Raw genomic sequence first — 20366 nt, forward strand, 5'->3', positions numbered from 1 at the left:
TACATCAACTTTCCATATCTCTACCCTCCTAATCGGAGCAGGTTCAGCCAACAGATACAATTAAGCTCTACCTAAATGTATAATTGAAACTTCCCTGTGACCTCAGATCCCAGGTAAAACGGGATTACAACAATATCTATAAATATCTTACAATTTCATTTTGCACCATTTTGTTATAATTTTTTTGGACATTAACAAATAATCACCATTCTGTACTTTTTTAAAGTAAATGTCTTAATATGCAACTTCTTTTACACTGCAAAAGCTTGATTCATCTGGTAACATACAGTTTTTAAAAAGATCAACGAACCATTTGAAATTTTATATCGGATTGGTAGAATATTGGTTATAGGTAAATTTTATATTGGTATCGGTCAAAATTTCATACAATACAGCAATTCACCATGGAAGTTGACTTATGTTATAATTTAAGCATCACTGCTATATAAATAGCAATTTGTAGACTGCCAACGAATATATCACAGATAGCAAGTATTATTAGATGTGTGGGGGTGGGAGGGGGCACAATATCCAAATCTCATATATTAAGTCTAAAATTCACAGGTGGATTCTTATGGGCGATTGAGCATTAAATTTTGGGCAGACAGTATTCCACTCTTGAGTTCTAATATTAAATCATATATTGCCATGGAAGTTCTGGGGGGGATTGGGCATAACATCCAGCTATGAAATGTCAATGCTAAGTTTTAGATCATGATGAGATTTCTTTAGGTTGAGTTTTAAATTTTGGGGGACAATTTTATTGATATGGCATTAGTACACTAGTTATTATTCATTATTTCTGGGTTGTTCACAAAGGTGTGTGTGTGTGTGTGTGTGTGTGTGTGTGTGGGAGGAGGGGGGACTTGCTGGTTGGTTTTACAACCATCCTCCTCTGTTCCTCCTCTCACAAAAAAAGTCTGATACCTACTACTAAATAAGAAGTCCATGGGCACCGATAGGGGAGAGGGGGATGGATTTTATTTGAACCTCTCTTAAACAAAAAAATTAAAACGTGTATTTCATCAATTTCGAGCACATATGTGAATGTATATACTGGTCAAAGGGCAATTTGCATCCGGTAGTTTATACATTCACACTTTCATAGTAGTCTATATCTTGGTAATTGGTACCTCCCCAAAGAAACGTGTCTGTTACCTAAAGTGGAGAATTCACCAGCCAGAATCACCATAAAATTATCAACAAAACAAGGTTTAAAGGTTTTTGATTACCCTTACAATTACCTGACATTTAACAACTTTTCATGCCACTTGTGAGTGATGTGCTCATTTTTTGGTGCATTTCCCCAGTCAGGGTGCACCCTTTCACGAGAGGAGTTTAGTACCACAGCCTCAAGATTTTGCTTGCATGTTGGAGTCAAACTACAGAGTGACTCAATAAGTCCCTTAACACCCCCGGTACAAGGTAACTGAAGCGCGTAACGTGGAAATGGTGATGACCAATAGTTTCTAGGCCAAGGGGGAACCACATTGACACCACCCGCACGGTCGGCTGCCATCTTGATATCCGCCATCTTGAATTCAACTTCAGAATTTTAAATGGGAAGGGGGTGATATGATATATCAAATCAGGCTAGAATTTCACGAGAAATGCAATGGTGAAGGTGTTTTAGACGTATCTTCAACCAGCAAAAAGTTATGAGTGAATTCTTGTACCAATTTGCTCCTTTTCGAGGTGTCAGAAATTAACATTGAAATGTCTTTAGCGCTTCAGTAACACATCGAGGTCAAAGTGACATCTAGGGAGAGAAGTTCGCATGCCATTGTACACGATTTTAATCAGATACATTGGCATGCTGCAGTAGCCTAGTATCGGGAGGTTAAGGGACTTATTGAGCCATCCTGTACATACACCTAGAGCCAGGAGTTTTGGGTTAGAATCCCAGCCTGCATATGGGTGTTCTTTATGAGTGTCCCTTCATCAATTTCATCATATCATCACTCATCCTCATCTTCGCCATTAGCCAAAAGTGGAAGAAAAGAAAAGTAAAATAAACCAAATCAATCAATCAATAAAACATAAACCTGCAACTTTCTTGGAATTTATAGAATTTGAAAATTATGCCATGCCTTTTTAACTTTGAAACTTAAAAAAAAAAACCGAAAAGGGGTGGGGGAAGAAGTAATGTTCATTTTAGGTAATATATCTAGCTATGTTGGTTACCATGAGGTAACTTTTAGGGAAGAAAACAACATAATGTTTAAAAGGTGTTGTGACCAATTTACAAAGAAACATTTCCGTACATGTTCCTACTTGAATAAAGCCACACAACTCAAAGAAAACAAGTATGCTCTATGACTGACAGGTTTCCGAATGCCTTATACTATCCATGATAGTGTCATGCCATAAAAGTTTTGTGAATTCCATTATCCTGAATCTGAGGGACCAAAATTTCTAGACAGTTATCAGTATATGGTTCAAGTAACACAAATAAGCTAAAGAAAGTGTCAATTTACACAGTCTGCACTATGTATGTGTGTGTGTAAATAAAATGCATATATACTTTTAAAAACTAACATTAAATTTAGCAATATTAACAAATTCAAATTTGGGGATAAGTTACCTACATTAAATAAGCAGTGGCGTAACAGCCCGTGAGGGTCAGTACCTACCTACCGACTGCCGGCCTCACTTCCACCAGAGGTGGGTGATCATCTAACCAATTACAGGGATATGTGTGGTCAGCACCACGAACCCCCAGTTATTGTTGTAGGTCTCCGTGACCGGGTTACGCTACTCATTCGTAACTCGCCAATTTACTCACTATGATGGGTGGCCACCAGTCCAATACACACGCCGAAATCTTAGGAGAAAAGTTGTTACGCTTCTCTCAGATGACTCAAACCTGCACACGACATGTAGCCCGAGCCCAAAGTTTGCACCTTAAACCGCATGGCCACGGTGCGGGACTTACCCACGTTACACTTTCATATTTATTGATTGCTGCTTTAATTAAGACTTTATTATCTCTTACTCACATAATGAAGGAAAGAAAACAAAGTAAACTTTTCAAAAATAAACAAAGGTAATGCCACATGCTATATAGGACTCTCGTCTTTCATGAAAATTATACCAGCTTAAATTAAATCTTTGATGGAAAACCCAACATTTTTGTGCAACCCCCAGGATCACAAGGACAATTGGAAAGCTACCTGCAAAGAGCAATGCCTCGAAAGGTGTGGGTGTGGGAGGGGGGGGACTAGGCCCTCAAGTAGCTGTTGCATCATAGAACATGCAAATTAATTCCAAGTTTTTACTATTTTGAAACTGAGCTTAGTTGTTTCATGAATGTTTATTAGGTATGGGATTAATTGATTGGTAGATTGTGGTATGAAAATATGTTTCACAGTATTGATACGTATATTTTACTTTGTTTTTCTGGCACTTTTGGCTAATCGCGCCTATGAGGATGAGTAATGATATGATGAAATTGATGAAGATAGACTCATGAAGAACACCATGCCCAAGATGGGATTCAAACTTGGAACCTCTGGCAGCATACATGGTGTGCTAACCACTCTGCCACGGAAGGCAGAAGTATCCATATTCTCAAGATGATGTACAGATGGGGACAATACCAGCAATTAAGGGAAGTCATTATCTGTCTCCAACATGTGATGGGCCTCCCTTATGTCATAGTGGTAACATCATCACCTTGTAATCAAGGGGTCCCAAGATCAATATGCAGTGGAGACACAGAGGTTCAGATCTCACTTTAATCTGTAGGTACTGTCCTAAATAGCCTATCTGTACATAAAGTGAACGGTTGTTCTACACACACATTCTGGAGTTCTGGCAATGAAGGAGAGACCCCAAATGACTTTGACAACAGCAGATGTTCTGGCAGAGTTCAGTTGGGAAAGATATCAAATGGCTTCCATTTCTTCTGGTCTTTAAGGGGTTTCTTCAACCTGTGTCACTAGCTTCTTAATGTCAGTCCGCTACATAACCTAAATTAAAAAATTGCTTCGTGAATATACCCCGAGATAGCCAGCAAAAACATTGCTATATACTAGCGCCATCTGAAAGCATGCCTTTCATATAATGCTAACGGAAGACAGTCAGAAACAGTGCTTTGCCATCATCCACTATCTCTTCCTATCTCTTAGCGTAATCTTGCCCACACACAGCCATGGCACCTCACAACATGCTTCTTCCTTGCTGCTTGCACTTGGGATACGAGACCTTAGCCGTATAAGACCTGGAGACTACTGTAGTGTTGGGGTAAATTCTACCACTAACCCAATGGTGGCTCAGTCGGTAACGTATCTGACTACCATGCTCAAGGTTCCGGGTTCGATCTGGGTTCAAATCCGGGAACTTTTCTAACGTTGGAAGCGGCCCCGGCGCCCACTCAGCATCAAATAACATGGGTACCTGGGGGAAACCCTGGGGGGTAAAGGCGGTCATGGCCAGATCAAGAAAGTGTGGGGTGTTACCCCCACACCCCCTATACGCCTTCATGGCGTGGTGCTAAGCACAGGGGAGCACTTTACCTTTTTTACCTTTTACCCAACTGAATGTATGGAGCTTAGATAATTAGATAATAATGTGCAATAATTTTTCTGAACTTTGCAATTCATTAGAGAACTGAACCTTAACATTACAGCATTTAAATATTGGATATGCGTTTTTCCCCTAGTACTCATTTTGGTTGAGTTTTAACAACTGAATATTTGGCCTACTTGCTTGCATCACAGTAGCACTTTTTAAACACAGAAAATTAAATTGTTAATTAACCATGAATATTGAATACGAAAACAGCAATTCAACCATGCCTACTGATGATTGCTACTATTTAAAAAAAACAACTACATTACTACGATTTCTTAAAATCGTAAATGCTGATTGCCTTTCTTTTATTCAGTCATACAGCAAGTGCTGGAGCGCCTCCCCAATGGCGCAGTGGTAGCGTCGTCGTCTTGTAATCAAGGGGTCCCACGTTCAATACCTGGTGGAGGCACATACTGCTACACTTTAAACTGTAGGTCCAGTCCCGATTAGCCTTACTGAGCATAAAGTGGACTTAAAACACAAACTCAATCAATCAAACTCAATTAAAAAAAGGCAAGTAGGCTTTCTATCATCTAATTAAGATCTTTGTGTTATTGACATACCAACTAAATCACGGAGCCTAAATGCACGTTGAGAAACCTTGTTCTGATTCTAACTGCGACACCAAATACGAGGCTGTTACTGAATCGGTGCATGTTCGTAAATATTGGATTTGATTACTTTGCAATTGTTCTATTTGTGCAAGTTCTTAAAACTGTTTTCACCTACATGGAAAAGTTACATCTCAAAACAAATGATTTCAAGTAGAGTTGTACGAGTCTAGAACTTTATCCACCCGAGTTTGCAATAAACTTTCCTTTCCATTTTATTTTTCAATATGACCATCTAAATTCGAGAACATTGAATTGGATTGAGTTGACATTTCAAGTCCACTTTATGCACTGTAATGCTAATCGGGACTGGACCTACAGTTTCAAGTGGGATCCGAACCACTATGCGCCTCCACCAGATATTGAACCCGGGCAAATTCGAGAACAATAAGTCTTACGATTCTGAACTACAATAACTATTTATACTGGTAATTTTAAGGTAGAAAGTGGGAATAACCTTTTATTTTATTTTTTTGCTTCTTTTGAAGCATTTAAAAATTCAAGCTTAAAACTAGGAATCTTATCCTGTAAGCATTTGAGTGTTTAGACTGCAAGTTTTGCATTAAACCATTCCTAAGCCATTTTAACTTGCAGGAATATCCCAATGCGATGGGGGAGGGAGGTGGGAGAGTATGTAGGAATTCAACTTTAACACTGAGTTAAATGAATCAAATGTAAGTTTATGAGTTTGGGTTTTCGACAGTAATTGTTTCTAAATTTTGGTTAACAGACATGAAGACATGGAGAAAGAATACTATGACATTCAAAATTGATATTTTTCATTCCCTTAATGAGTCAACTAAAATCACAAATGTACTGCATTGTACAAGATTGTTTTCAAGGTGAAAAATACCTTTTCATTTGACTTATTAAATAATAAAGTCCATTATTTGTTCACTTATTGTTAAAAGTGGGAGGTTTCTCTGCTATGCACTATTGTTGGGCTAATTGATAGAAATCTAAGCCTTGCATTTATTTTGACATCAGTAAATGTTCTTAGAGAAAGACTATGTCCTGAATGTTGATATTTGTATGGCATTTGTTGTAATGCACAATTTTATATTGAAAACTTGGTGGTTAAAATACATTTAAGAATTACATTGAACTGGGTAAACTTTTAATGTTACATTTGTTTTGGAGCATCAATATATATTACTTTATAAATTTGTTACATCACTGCTTACTATATTGTTGCCAAATTGATTGTTTACCTACTGTCGCTGAGCAACTTGTCCTATTGGCAAAATAAATAAATAAATTTTTGGAATTTGAAACATCCAAAACCTCGACTAGACCACCATTTTTTAACCATTAATGGCTTTGCTAAATTAGTTAACCTTATTGCATTGAATGTTAATAGTACATGCTTGAACAAAGTTATTTCTGACTAGGTGTAGATGTACAGGCAAATTGATGATACCTTTGCTAGTAAAAAGAGAGATAAATTGACACTATTGTGTATAGTGTGTATGAAGAAAAGCTTAAAGTTTATGACTATTATCTTAACTAATATTTTAAGTGTGATGAAGTGGAGTACTGCTCTACATATTGATGTGTATACCGACTGCTACTGTGTTGGATACGCCGAGAATTAGAAGCAATCTGCTTATTAAATAATCCTAATCTTGTCTTCAACTTTGTCTTCCTTGATTCTCTAAAAGGATGTCTTAATCTGTTACGCTGCAGATTTTCATATGTGTTGGCCAGGCAGTATTGGGGCCAACATAGAAGAAGAATTTTTGTATATGTGTAACTGAAGGTTTTCAGGGGCCAGTGCACGATATAAATAAACCGAAGCAACCCGCTTCAAACCACAGAACTTCTTTTCGGACTATCCCTCATGTGCTTGATCATCTGTTTATGGACAAAATTACTGGTAATTTCGCTGATTGATTGTCTTCCAAGTTCTGACAGTCTGCCCATATTACTTTTAAGAATTTCTTGTTGTTTCATTTCTTTTTACAGAGAGGATAGTGTGTGGTGGGGTTTCTTTAACGAGAGTAAGGGAACAGTGAAAATATCTAAATTAGGGTGTCATGGCCTGTGAACGTGGAGGCTACTGGTCTAGCAGACACCATGCAAGTTATCCTAGAGCAGATATTCACAAGGTAGAACAGTATTATTTGAAACAAAAAAAAACAAAACATACCTGAATACTAATGGGATCTTCTTTCTTCCTGTGAAACACAAAGCAGAGATTCCATTCTGGATCCCTTGTATGCCATATCACAGGCACAGCTTCTTTCTTGCCTTCACAGTTCACAATAATAGTTAATGGCATGGCTATAAGAAAGAAAATAAAAATGTTCTTATAAAAGTGGAAGTTATTATCTGTGCACACTCCAATCTTAAAAATTTCTTTCAGAGGGTAAGGCTGTTTGATAAAATAGGAAATGAAAAACTGATTCCCCAACATTACTAAAAGATAAGATAAAATTTTAAAAAGCAATTTCAATTAACAGTAGTCAATATCACTACATAACAACCTAAACACACAAAAAAGAGCTTTGAAAGATTTATTTGGTAAATTACTATGTGCCAAATGTGTGCTCTGTTTTGTTCCCATTCAATTGAAAACATGCCAAAATGTCTCACCATATTGGTGTTTGAAAAACTTCTAGCTTTTGAAATCACCAATTGAGTCCACTATAAAAGGTATTGTACACAATGTACATTCAAATGCATTATCTAGACATTCACTAATGATTAACTAGTACTATTCCGGAGAAGGTGGAAAGTTGTTTTCATAAAATGTAGGACACCCTATGCTCTAGGTTTCCCTAGACAACTGTCTTTTACCTGACACTACTTAGTGTCCTGCCACCCTTCATGATTCACATCCAGCAGCTAAGCATAACCACATTTATCTAGCTATTTGAAATACTTCTTCCAACAATAACTAAATTTTTCACAAATGCCTCGGCTAGAATTGACAATACCGGAAGCCTCTATAATTTGTATCCTACTTTTTATACTCATGAAATAATTAGTCGCGGCGGTTTATCTGATGTTCACATGTTGGGGTGAAGTCAAGAAATTAATTATTGAGCTGTAGGAGTTGTATAATAAGCTTCTTCATTTTGGCATTCATTCTCCATATAGAAGTATGTAAACCATGTTTGTTGACATAAACAATTGACAATCGCAATCGGTTACGCTGTCTACAGCGTTGCAAGACTGTTGACTTGAAACTTGGAAATCATGGATCGTGCAGGAATGGCGGAAGATAAGAGTAAGAAAGTTTTTAATGTATCACAGATCATGAAATGGAGTATGGAGGAGGATGGACGAGGACTAATTATGATTCAACGTAAATATATATGCGAATTTCAAATAGAATTCAACTTTTTCAAAATCATGTTTTCATTCGTATTTTTCAATGTTTTCATTAAAAGGAACTCTCTAGAAAAAGGCACGTGGCCGGAGCATAGCGTAGCTTTCAAATTCAGCATACTCACTAATTTTGGCCTCGTAATCACGAATCTGCAGTTAAAATTTGGCGGTCACATCTAGAAATTCCAAATAAGTCGAAAAAAGTGGGTCCGTGAACGGAGTAAACACCCTTCATTTATGAAGAAAACAACTATTTTTTGCAATGATTAGCGTTTCAAAACTATGTTTATGATGACCCTTCATTTTAACTATGCTTACCTAACCTAACCTTACCATGAATGGTTCGTGGGGCAAACATGTTTTCCACCTTTACGCAAGATGCCATTTTCTCACATGCAAATCAACGCTCCATGCAAGGGTCTCACTTATTGCACAACACTTGAGCAACGTTGTGTTATGACACAACACAAGGTAGCAAGACCATTGTGCGGAAAGGAAGCTGTCTTCATATCAGAAAACATGGAGAATCATAGCGGTAATTGACAAGGTTATTTTGCAATTTTTAGACGTGACCGCCAAATTTTAACTGCAGATTTGTGATTACGAGGCCAAAATTAGTGAGTATGCCGAATTTGAAAGCAATTGGAGATACTTCCAGTATTGTAAATTCATACCAGAGTTGAAATGTATCATACATAAGACTAACCTATCTATCTTATCTTTTTGTATGATAAATTTTAAATCTTTGAACATAGGGTGTAGAGAATAATTTTCTTGTTCAATGTTTAAGAAACATCCACACAGACAAAGTGCAAGGTTCATGTGTCTATCGCTTTTTGTACAAAAGTTACAAACATTCAAAATCTGGGATGCCTAGCTTTTTGGACACCCTGTACAAACCTCACTAAACTTAGAAACTATAAAAACTTTATACTTTAGTTTATTCCATTCATTATTAAGATATGGTATAGGGTCATTCCATGTGAAATCACCCAATTAAAAGACAAAAAATTGCTTCATAGTCACAAATATGTTTCCATTTTTTTTTACTCGTAGATACTTGGTCCAATATGAAAAATATGTAATATTAGGCTTGTCCAATATGTTGAGTTACAAATTTTTGAAAATTTGAAGATTTTCAGATATTGGGTGGATGAACGAATGCACCATATGACACAAAACATGTCATATCTTGGCAGGCCCGTAGCCAAGAATTCTTGGTGGGGGGGGGGGGGGCAAAGTCAATCCTTGAGGGGGCAAATTTTTAATATATTGTGTTGCATAGGCAGATATAGCTGGTACACCGAAGCATGAGTACCCAAGTAACCCAAAAGGAATGATATAGTGAAACTCCAACAAACAACAAAAAATCGAGTAACATCAAACAACAATAAAATTTAACATAAATATGCTAATCGGGACTGTATCTACTTGAAATGTGTCGCTACTGAAAATCGAATATGAGGCATCTACATTGCAGGTCGATAACGGTAATAGACGATTAATACGTACCAACAGTTTTGAGCCTCTCTGCAGAACTGTTTAAGGGAGTCCCTTATAAATCGTACGTCATATTGTTTCCCTCCAGTTTCCAGTATACAAGACATTTACGCATAAAGGAATCTAATGAGAATTCCATAACACCAATTTGTTGTGTTATGCAAGAATAATCGATATAATTAAATAATTACATATTATCTACACTTTGATGAATACTGTAAGAATGTGTAATATCTTTTTTGTACATTAAAACTTGGGCGCCTCTGTCTACCACGGATCCTATTTGCTTCAAAGGGGAGACTCTTACACTCGCTACAGACAGTGTTGGCTTACTGGTCATGTTAACCATTTTGCAAAATATTGTGCGAATTGTATTCTTTTATTGTAAAAACACATTTCTTTGACACCCAACAAACAAATAGTAATCCCTTGATTGATCAATGACTACTAGGATTTTGTATCCTCCTTACAATAAGAAAAATGCATTCCTTAATGACTGTGGTACGAAACCAACTAATGAGGGGTCTCCTTCGCGTTACTCCATCCTCTCAACGTGAGGTCTCTGGGGCACTTACCGCCACCACTGAGCAGAAGCTTTCAAGCACCAAATATCAGGTTATTTTATTCTGATACTGATTTCTGCTAGTCAGAGAACGACTTATGAAAAAAAAATTAGGAGAATCCACTTCACAGCAGAAGAGTTGATAGAATGTTTTGTCAAATAATAATGTTGTAAAAAAAAGGTAAAGTTCCCCGTGCCGTGCATATAGCACCGTGCCATGAAGACACATTTAGGGGATGTGGTGATAGATACCCACACATTCTATATCCTGGCCAGATGTGATCAGCACCATGCTCCAGCTGCCTTTACCCTCCAAGGTTTCCCCCAGGCACCCATTGATTTGAGACTGGTGATGCTTGAGTCCCGGAGATGCTTTATGCAGGACAAGGCTGAAAAAATTTGACCTAAGATCACCCAGCTCAGGAATCGAACCCGGGTCTCCCTCATGGCAGTTAGACACAGTACTGACTAGACCACCATGGTGCTTATAAATTAGGTCGTGGCTGAGCTATATCAACAGCCAATGTGTGTTACAGATACAGTGTAATATAAACATAAGAAAATATGTAGAATATAATTTGAGAGATTTTCAATCATATTCATTTTACTGCAACTATTTCTACTTGTCATTTTCTTGAACCTATAGTATATACACAGGGTGCCTCCCTATAACACTGACAATTTTCACAGTGTGTAGAGGACATCAAGGCAAAGAACTTTTCTTATAAATACGGAGGAAACTAGTACTCACTTTTATCCGCGAAGCTGTTTTTCTTCTTTTTTGATTAATTTCAGTGGCCACTGGCACCATCCTCGTTGGAACTTGCTGTACTGTTGCTTGACGTGCGTCTTTTGTTCGTGGTTCTCCGGCTGCCGCTAGGTGCGCTGTTGTTAACTGTGCATCTGGGTTTGTGTCGTCTGCTATATCCAGGCGATAACTGTTGTAGTAAGGGAATCCAAGTGTGGTGCACTTGCCCGCTATCGATGTTTAGCTTGTGCAGGAAGTGCATTATGGCATGCATTTCCTTGATTTTGGTGTCTACGAGCATGTGGACAGTGTGTTTGACTTGAACCTTTTGAATTTTATGGCTATTGTATTTGATATGTTTAGCAAGACCAGTAGTGGGTTGGGCTTTTCTTTGCATCTGCTAGGTGCTGTTGGATTCTTTCATTGACAGATCTGATGGACCTGCCAATGTAATGAGCCTTGCATTCACACTCTGCATCGTAAACACCTGGGTTAACAAGGGGGGAGAGGAAGTACCGTTTGTGTTTGTTCAGTTTATCAGCTATTTTGGAATTGGGTTTGTGTGCTACTTTGATGCCATATGGGAGAAGGGCTTTGGATATGCGGTTGGAAGTGGTGGGATGGTAGGGGAAGGCAAACCATTTATATTGGCTGCTGGCGGTTGATTGTGTCTGGGTTGCTTGCGGATGGGTTGATTGTGGTTGGTTAGGGTGTCTGACCTGTATTTCCGCTTTACTGCACCAAGTGGAAAGTTGTGCTTCAGTGTAGTCATGTTTCAGGGCTATTTCAGTGATTTTCTCTTGTAGATCCTCTTCTCTGCAACAGTAGGGGAAGGCTCTTCGATAAATGTTCAGCCACACATTGGCTTTTTGCTTAGGGGGATGGCTAGAGAGAGCATGTATGTACTGGTTGCCTGCACCCGGTTTTCTGTAGACAGTGGTTGTGAATTTGTTAAGTGCAAGGCTGATGGTGATATCCAGGAAGTTGATTTTACCATGTTTTTCTTGTTCTACGGCGAAGTTGAGCCTGGGGTGGATGCTATTTAGCTTGTTCACTAGAAGGTTGAGTTCTTCTGTCTTTTAGTATACAACTATTGTGTCGTTCGCATACCTTCCATATCGGATGTATTGTAGTTCTGGAGTATCTCTTTTTCAGCCAGGTGCATGACGATGTTCGCTAAAGGAGCTGATAGCGGCCCTCAGAAGGTAAAGCCTAACCCACTACTGGTCTTGCTAAACATATCAAATACAATAGTCATAAAATTCAAAAGGTTCAAGTTAAAAACACACTGTCCACACACTCGTAGACACCAAAATCAAGGAAACGCACGCCATAATGCACTTCCCACATGAGCTAAACATCGATAGCGGGCAAGTGCACCACACTTGGATTCCACTACTACAACAGTTATCGCCCGGATATAGCAGACGACACAAACCCAGATGCACAGTTAACAACAGCGCACCTAGCGGCAGCCGGAGAACCACGAACAAAAGACGCACATCAAGCAACAGTACAGCAAAATCCAACGAGGATGGTGGCAGTGGCCACTGAAATTAATCGATAAAGAAGAAAAAACAGCTTCGCGGATAAAAGTGAGTACTAGTTTTCTCCGTATTTATATACTAGCGCATCTCTCTTTTCCCAATTATGAAAACTTTTCTTAGTAACTATTTTCTGGTACAATTCTTGTTTCGATGCTACAAGCCATCAAAAAAATGGCATCTTCTATCCTTAATGTGTGCAATCCTAATTAGCTTCATGGTTGGATATGGCATTTGCTTTTACTGGCTTAAAGTTCTAAAAGGAATAGCATGATATTCAAAACATATCATGCCAACAGTAAGTCAACATTCACCCTTTCCTTTATAAAATGAATTTATCGTAACACACACCAATGTTGCTTATCATATTTAATGTTTGCATAAGAGAAATAATTCATAAGATTTGAAATTGATACAAAGGGTACTAGGAAAGTTTTCCAATATGGCACAACCAAAGGTCACGCATTGTGACAAGTTGAAGTGTGTTGAGGAAAATGGAACACCTCGCTACGTCAACAGCATCTTAACGGATTATGAAACCTGGCTTTACTATTAGGACATGCCCACAAAAACCCAGAAAAAAGTCTGGGTGTCCGAAGATGAAAACATGCAGCATCTGTGCCAAAATCCCGATCGGCTTCTTTACTGTGAGGCGAGTTGTGGAGTGTGTGGTGCTGGAAACACAGAAGACAGTCACCGTGAAGTGGTACAGTGAGGAGTGCGTGCCCACAGTAGTTCTAGCTCTCAAAAACGTTCTTCCATGCTTAAGGGAAGATGCTTAGTTTTCCATCATGACAACGCTTCTGCCCACCGCTACAAAATTTGCACCAAACATTTGGCACATACTGGGCTGAAAGTGCTGGAGCATCCTTCCTACAGTCCAGACCTCGGTCCATGCAACTTTGCACTGTTCCCTCATGTCAAGAACAGACTAAAATGAATATGTTTTCCAACGAAGAGGCCCCTTTTAACGGCGTGGGATGACGAGCGTGCCCAGCTACCTGAGGAAATATGGAAGAGCAGTTTCGATGACTGGTTTCGTGTGTGGTGGAAAGTATTTTGAAAGACAGTGAAAATGAAAGGTGTATTGCAAAAACTTTCCTAGTACCTTACCTATTTACACTCCAAAATATGCCTAGTGTAACCCGCATAACATCACAATTTTTATTGCTTTCTAACAGAAATAATAAATGGGAAACATTATCAAATTTATTTTCGTCATGTTTGATAATTGACCCAGTAATCTGTCCTACATCTTTCACTAGCCGACCTCCGTGGTGGGGTGGTTACACAACGCACTGCAACGACAGGGATAGCTGTGCAAACCCCAGCCTGGGCATGGGTGTTCTTTGCAAGTGTCCCTAAATCAATTTCATATCATCACTTATTCCCATCGTCGTGATTAACTGGAAGTGGCAGAAAAGCGACATTAAGTAACAAAAATCATATATCCACTCTCTCTCTCCCTCTCTCTACCACATGCAAGATTTTCTCACATCTACCTATTACCAAAAGGTAGATGTGAGAAACAAAAAAAACAAACAAAAAAGAGCATTTCAAAATTCATAGAAATCAAAGAAAACATATTACACGCCTTTAATAATAGAAGACCATTCAGAATTTCCCAACTGTTCTAGATACTGAAAATCTGGATCTGGAAAGGAATTATTTTCCCAATTTTGGTATGACAGTATGGAATGCAACACACCTTCCTTAATAAATCACCAAATCAATAAGTGTCTTTGTTGTGTTGCTAGGACGTAAGAATAGTGAGAATTCCGGATAAGAATGTGTTCTATATATTCACAGGGGGGGGGGGCAAAGTAGGGTCTCAGGGGGGGGGCAGCTTCCCCTCTATAGCTACAGGCCTGTATCTTGGAAACTATGTGGAGTATTGTAATGATTTAGATATTGTTGGAGAGGAGAAGAACAGTCCTAACAGAAAATAACTGTGTTACCACTATTACTTCCTCAGAAAATAGAAAAATCTTTAAAGAATGTAATATGTTGTGATGAAAAAGACACTCCACTTCAGGTAATTGTGTCAGGTATACTTATATTTATACAAATAAATGTTCACTTTTAATGAACTAACATGCAATTGTAACCAATAATGTAAATTTACCTTTTGACCAAATTCCCCTGTTGTAATTTTGTTATCCATGGAATATCATTCTCATTTTTTTTTTTTTGCAGAGTACTCTTTAATTATGTTGTAAATATTAAATTTCTGTTAGGTCCCCCACAAGAGATATTGGAGCCAAAACTTTGAACAAAATGAAAAACTAACATTTTCAAAGAGCTATAACTCAAAGAGAAAATCAGTAACAAAGCTCAAATATTTTCTGCCAAAACTTTGGAGGTATATGTTGCCTCTAAAAAAATTATAGGTCTGATATGACATCACTTCCCTACGAACAGGTGTTCTCGGGTTACCAGCCAGGTTAAATTGGAGTTAGCTTCCAGCATTTTGTTAATCTGGCTGGTAACCCAAGAACACCTGTTCGAATCACGCCGCCAGGAAAGCTACAATTCATATTATCACTCTACTTTATAAAAAATCCTAAACTTTGATTTTTGTTCAAAATTGAATATCAGTTTTAGGTCTAAATTTCAGCCAATTTCATTAGAGATGGTGAAAAAGTAAAGAACATAAAATATAGCTTAAAATGTACTGAAAACTGTGTTTTTACCACAGTTTCTTTATCATTTTTCTTAGCTGAGTTATCATAATTATTACGAGTATCGCAACTGTCTGCAAAGGCCAAAAATGCCAAAAGTCCTGAAACAAAAAAATGGCCACCATTTTTAAACAAAGTCAAGTTTAAGAAAAAAAAATGTTTGCTTTGAACTACCCTTGCATAGGAGTTAGAACCACTAAAATATTGGAAATTTTAAAAATGGTCAAACAATTAGTGCTGGACCATTCAGTATGGACTGACACATATGCATTCTGGACAAAAACTCTGGTCAACAAGTTCTGTGAGCTAAAAGTGGATAAACATCATAGCAATGCCTCTCCCACATTTTCAACATTTATAACAATATTATGTGTACTCATTTTAGTAGAGGTGTCACCCTCGCCATCCGACATTGCTCTCGCCCTTGTCCTCCAACACCCTCACCCTCCAACATCATAGTTGCCCTCACCCTCCGAGATTGCAGTCAACCTCGCTCTCCACCTCCCTCACCCTCTGACATCAAAGTCGCCCTTACCCTCCACCACCTCACCCTCCGAGCATGGGTTGGGTTCACCAGAATTTTTTAGGAGGGATCAGACCATTGATAAAATATCAATAATATAAATAATAACAATAATGATAAATATTATTATACAATGTTAATGAAAATACCATAACACTGATCTAATTTAATTCCATTAATATTATCATCATAATTTTCATTATTATTATAATTACTACTATTATTATATCCTTGAGGAGACTTTCATTCTCGATCCACCAGATGAACAGCATAATGGTTTTAACACTGCATTCTTTACATTTAATACAGTTAAGTACACAAAATGCATAGTTATTCTTTTTTGTTATTATCTTTTATATAAGTTGTTAAAAAAAGCTTTCAAAAAGAGACAGCTGGACATTTTTCTTAAAAAAATTTAGTTTGTCCTCTCACATAAAACTTAAAAAAACTGTGGAACCATTTATTATTTTGATTAAATGGTAGATTATCATATATATATACAGTGGCGGCTGCTTAATACGTGCTACCGTGCTATAGCACGTTATTCAATTTACTAAAATGAAAGGAAAGAAAGGGACACATTTCATAGATTGAAGAAGTTTAATAAAAAACTGCAGTGAAATGAAACTTCTCTCGTTAAGAGGCTCAAAAATTTGCAGCGCGCTATAATATTTTCCGCACGCTGTTAAGCTGCAACGAATCGAATACCGTGCTATTGGCTTCATAGCACGTTTTCACCACCTCGCGCCGCGCCGAATCTGGCCGAATGCCCCTCGGTTTCTACGGGGGAGGTATGGTCGGAGCCAATCAGCTCGCGTAATCCGTCTGCTAGCGTGCTACACAGATCCACAGCACGGTAAGTGTTGTCATCTCAGTATAAGAAGAAAGTTTGCGGATAGCTTTACAGAATCAGACACGATTTTGCGGTTCATGGACATGCGCGTGGCATATGGAGCAGTCATTGTAAAGGACAGTTGTGCTCTGTTGTTCCAAGCAGTGGCGTTCGAGAGGTTGGGGCTAGGAAATTGATGGGGCTACATGCCATCTCCAAATTTTGAGTTTTGGATGAAAGCAGCAAAGAACTCGGAAACAAAAAAAATAGTGTTAAATGCAAACACCCCTTAAAATGATCTCCGATTACCATTTTTGTCTTTGAATAACTTAAGATGATGGTTTAAATCGGTGATTGCAAAATATTTTATACTTTATTCCAGCCGTACGTAGAAAGCAGCTATATAATACAGACATTTACAATTCCAGACCCCTCGGGTAAAAAAAACCCTGCGTACGCTAGCAGCTCCAAGTGAGTGTGTAAATTTGTATGTGTTGGCGGGGAGGGGGTAATTGTAAATGCAAGAAACAACATCTACCTGTAGCACGCATCTGTGAAAAGTCACGAGCCGCCGCTGTATATATATATATATATATATATATATATATATAATGGTTTCTTTAATGCACCCTATTTTTGTTTTTTGATCTAATGAAACTTTTACTTTTGTTATTCTGTTTGAATACTAACTAAACTTTATTTCTCTTATTAATAATAAAAATGTTTTGTATCTTGAAATAAACTATGCCAATTCCAGGGGATCCATGGATCGATTCGGGTCGATCCTCTCCTCCCGATGCTCATAATTGTTCTTATACCTACCAAACAGCATTACAACAGTTACTATGCACTCTATGGACCGTAGTGCACGTGGAGCCGTCATTTTGTTTATTTGTGTGCCAGATGGATGGAATCATTCTTAATGTTGCCACCAGAGGTCAATAGAATCGGTTCCGCAATGACATAACAAGGAAACCTTGGTGCGAACTCGCAGCCCTTCAGGCAGCGCATTTTGGATTCTGACCCAGGGAGAGGAAGTAGTTGTTCCTCTAGACAGACATCTTAGGAAGGTGTCTGAGAAACCACGACATGGGAGGAGAAGGATAAGTACTTTTAAGTTTCGAATTGGCACTCACACACCCAAATTATATTTTGTTCATCTTTCTCGTCCGTTAAACTACATGGAGAATTGACTTGACTGTAAAGGAATAGATTTAGTTCATCATTATTAATTATTTAGTTCAATTAATATCCATCCAACTGGCACACAAATAAACAAAATGACGGCTCCGCATGCACTACGGTCCATACACATCTGTATGCACGTTAAACTGGCTTGTTTAATGCATACAAACCTTTAGAAAGCGCGCAGTGGAAATTTCCGCCTTATAGGTCTACTTATTTTGCTATGGGGCAGCTATGCTATTAGAAAGTACAGATACAACACCTTTTCCAAAATATGCGAGTTTATTCATATTCACATAATGTGCAAGCACCATTAGTCTACATAAAGAAAGATTTTCAATGTTAAACTCACTGAAATAAACATTTTCGTGTCGTACCACTTGTGCCAGTTGGATGGATATTAATTTAACTAAATAATTAATAATGATGAACTAAATCTATTCCTTTACAGTCAAGTCAATTCTCCACGTAGTTTAATGGACGAGAAAGATGAACAAAATATAATTTGGGTGTGTGAGTGCCAATTCGAAACTTAAAAGTACTTATCCTTCTCCTCCCATGTCGTGGTTTCTCGGACACCTTCCTAAGGTGTCTGTCTAGAGGAACAACTACTTCCTCTCCCTGGGTCAGAATCCAAAATGCGCTGCCTGAAGGGCTGCGAGTTCGCACCAAGGTTTCCTTGTTACGTCATTGCGGAACCGATTCTATTGACCTCTGGTGGCAACATTAAGAATGATTCCATCCATCTGGCACACAAATAAACAAAATGACGGCTCCGCGTGCACTACGGTCCATAGCACTAAGTACGTGTTTGATAGGACTGCATGTATACACTACATCAGCCGCTGAGTGGAGGGTGGTGAACGTGCTATGAAGCTGGAGGTCCTAGGTTTGAACTCCTGTCAGGGAGGATTAAAACCTTATCAAGTGGGGAACTTAAAGGTCGGGAAGGCAATTTTGGGACACCCCAAACAGAATTTTCAGTCTGAAAGAGAACAGCAGAAGTGAAAATGGAGGAATCGAGAATGGGCTGTGATTCCGAGAAAAGAAAACTGTTTCGCGCAGGTTTCGGGAATTCCAAATGTTTGAAAATTCTAGCTCAATCATTTGATTGATTTGGTGTATTTTACTTCGCTTTTTGTTACTTTTAGCTGATCACGAATATGAGGATGAAAGATTATATGATGCAATTGATAAAGGTACATCGATCGTCTCAGCATTGTCTCCCTGTTGTATTTTGAAAAGCTTCAAATACATTTTTGAAAATGAGATACTGATTTGGTTCCTGAACGTCCATTAATACATTTGAAACAAGGATTTTAAAAGAGTAAACATATTTGAACAAAAAAAATAATAAAACGAAGTGTCCCAGGTTCAATACCTGGTGGAGGCACATAGTAGTTCGGATCCCACTTTAAACTGTAGTTTCAGTCCCAATTAGCCTTACTTTGCATAAAGTACACTTAAAACACCAATTCAATCAATCAAAATCATGCTTAGAAGTTAGTTGGTACTTGTGTGGGGTTTTACTTTACATATGGATTCATATATCTCCATATATTAGTACCCTTATAAGGTCTTTATTCATGAAGGGCTTTAAATGTATTGGATTGTTCTATCTGTGTCTGTGTCACCCTTCGAGATCACTTTCACTCTCCCCCTCACCCTCAGACATTGCAGTCACCCTTGCCCTCCACCACCCTCACCCTCACAAGTCTTCTGGAGGGTGAGTGTGAAGTCTGCCCTCACGAGAGTCACCCTCCCCTCTGGAGGGTGAACAGCTCTTAGTGGTAATTTCTGAGTATTTTAGGGCCATTTGTCAAAAATATAACTATGTGCCAGTGGAAGAATGGTTCATACATTGCATAATGAAACCTGTGATATTTTTATTATGAACAATATTACCTTTCTGATTTTTTTTAATATTATGTTGAACATATGTAACAATTTTCATTGTGGGAAAAGCTGTCAAACAATTACCTGAAGTGGTGTTCATCACAACATATTACATTCTTTAAAGATTTTCCTACTTTCTGAGCAAGTAATAGTGGTAACACTGTTATTTTCTGTTTGGACTGTCCTTCTCCTCTCCAACAATATCTAAATCATCACAATACTCCACATAGTTTCCAAGATATGACATGTTTTGTGTCATGTGGTGTGTTCGTTCATCCACCTAACTTCTGAAAATTTTAAAATTTTAAAAAACTTGTAACTTTCAACATATTTTTTGGACAAGTCTAATATTACGTATTTGTCATATTGGATTAAA

At 38.0% G+C, this 20366-nt stretch overlaps 1 protein-coding gene across 4 annotated transcripts in view; it reads right to left on the minus strand.

The window, feature by feature from the left end:
• The window catches only part of LOC145985713 (calpain-5-like), a 172851-nt gene that overhangs the window by 13057 nt on the left and 139428 nt on the right, over positions 1-20366 (minus strand). For all 4 annotated transcript variants that reach the window (XR_014441435.1, XM_083119775.1, XM_083119774.1 and 1 more), the window contains one exon: positions 7336-7469. Coding sequence is in view for 3 of the 4 variants with exons in the window: in XM_083119775.1 (XP_082975901.1) it covers positions 7336-7469 (134 nt within the window). In the remaining variant the exon portion in view is untranslated. The remainder of the gene's footprint in view (positions 1-7335; positions 7470-20366) is intronic.

The sequence above is a fragment of the Lepisma saccharinum genome, chromosome 3 (assembly GCF_977018435.1).
Source record: "Lepisma saccharinum chromosome 3, izLepSacc3.1, whole genome shotgun sequence".
In the NCBI taxonomy this organism is placed as follows: domain Eukaryota; kingdom Metazoa; phylum Arthropoda; class Insecta; order Zygentoma; family Lepismatidae; genus Lepisma; species Lepisma saccharinum.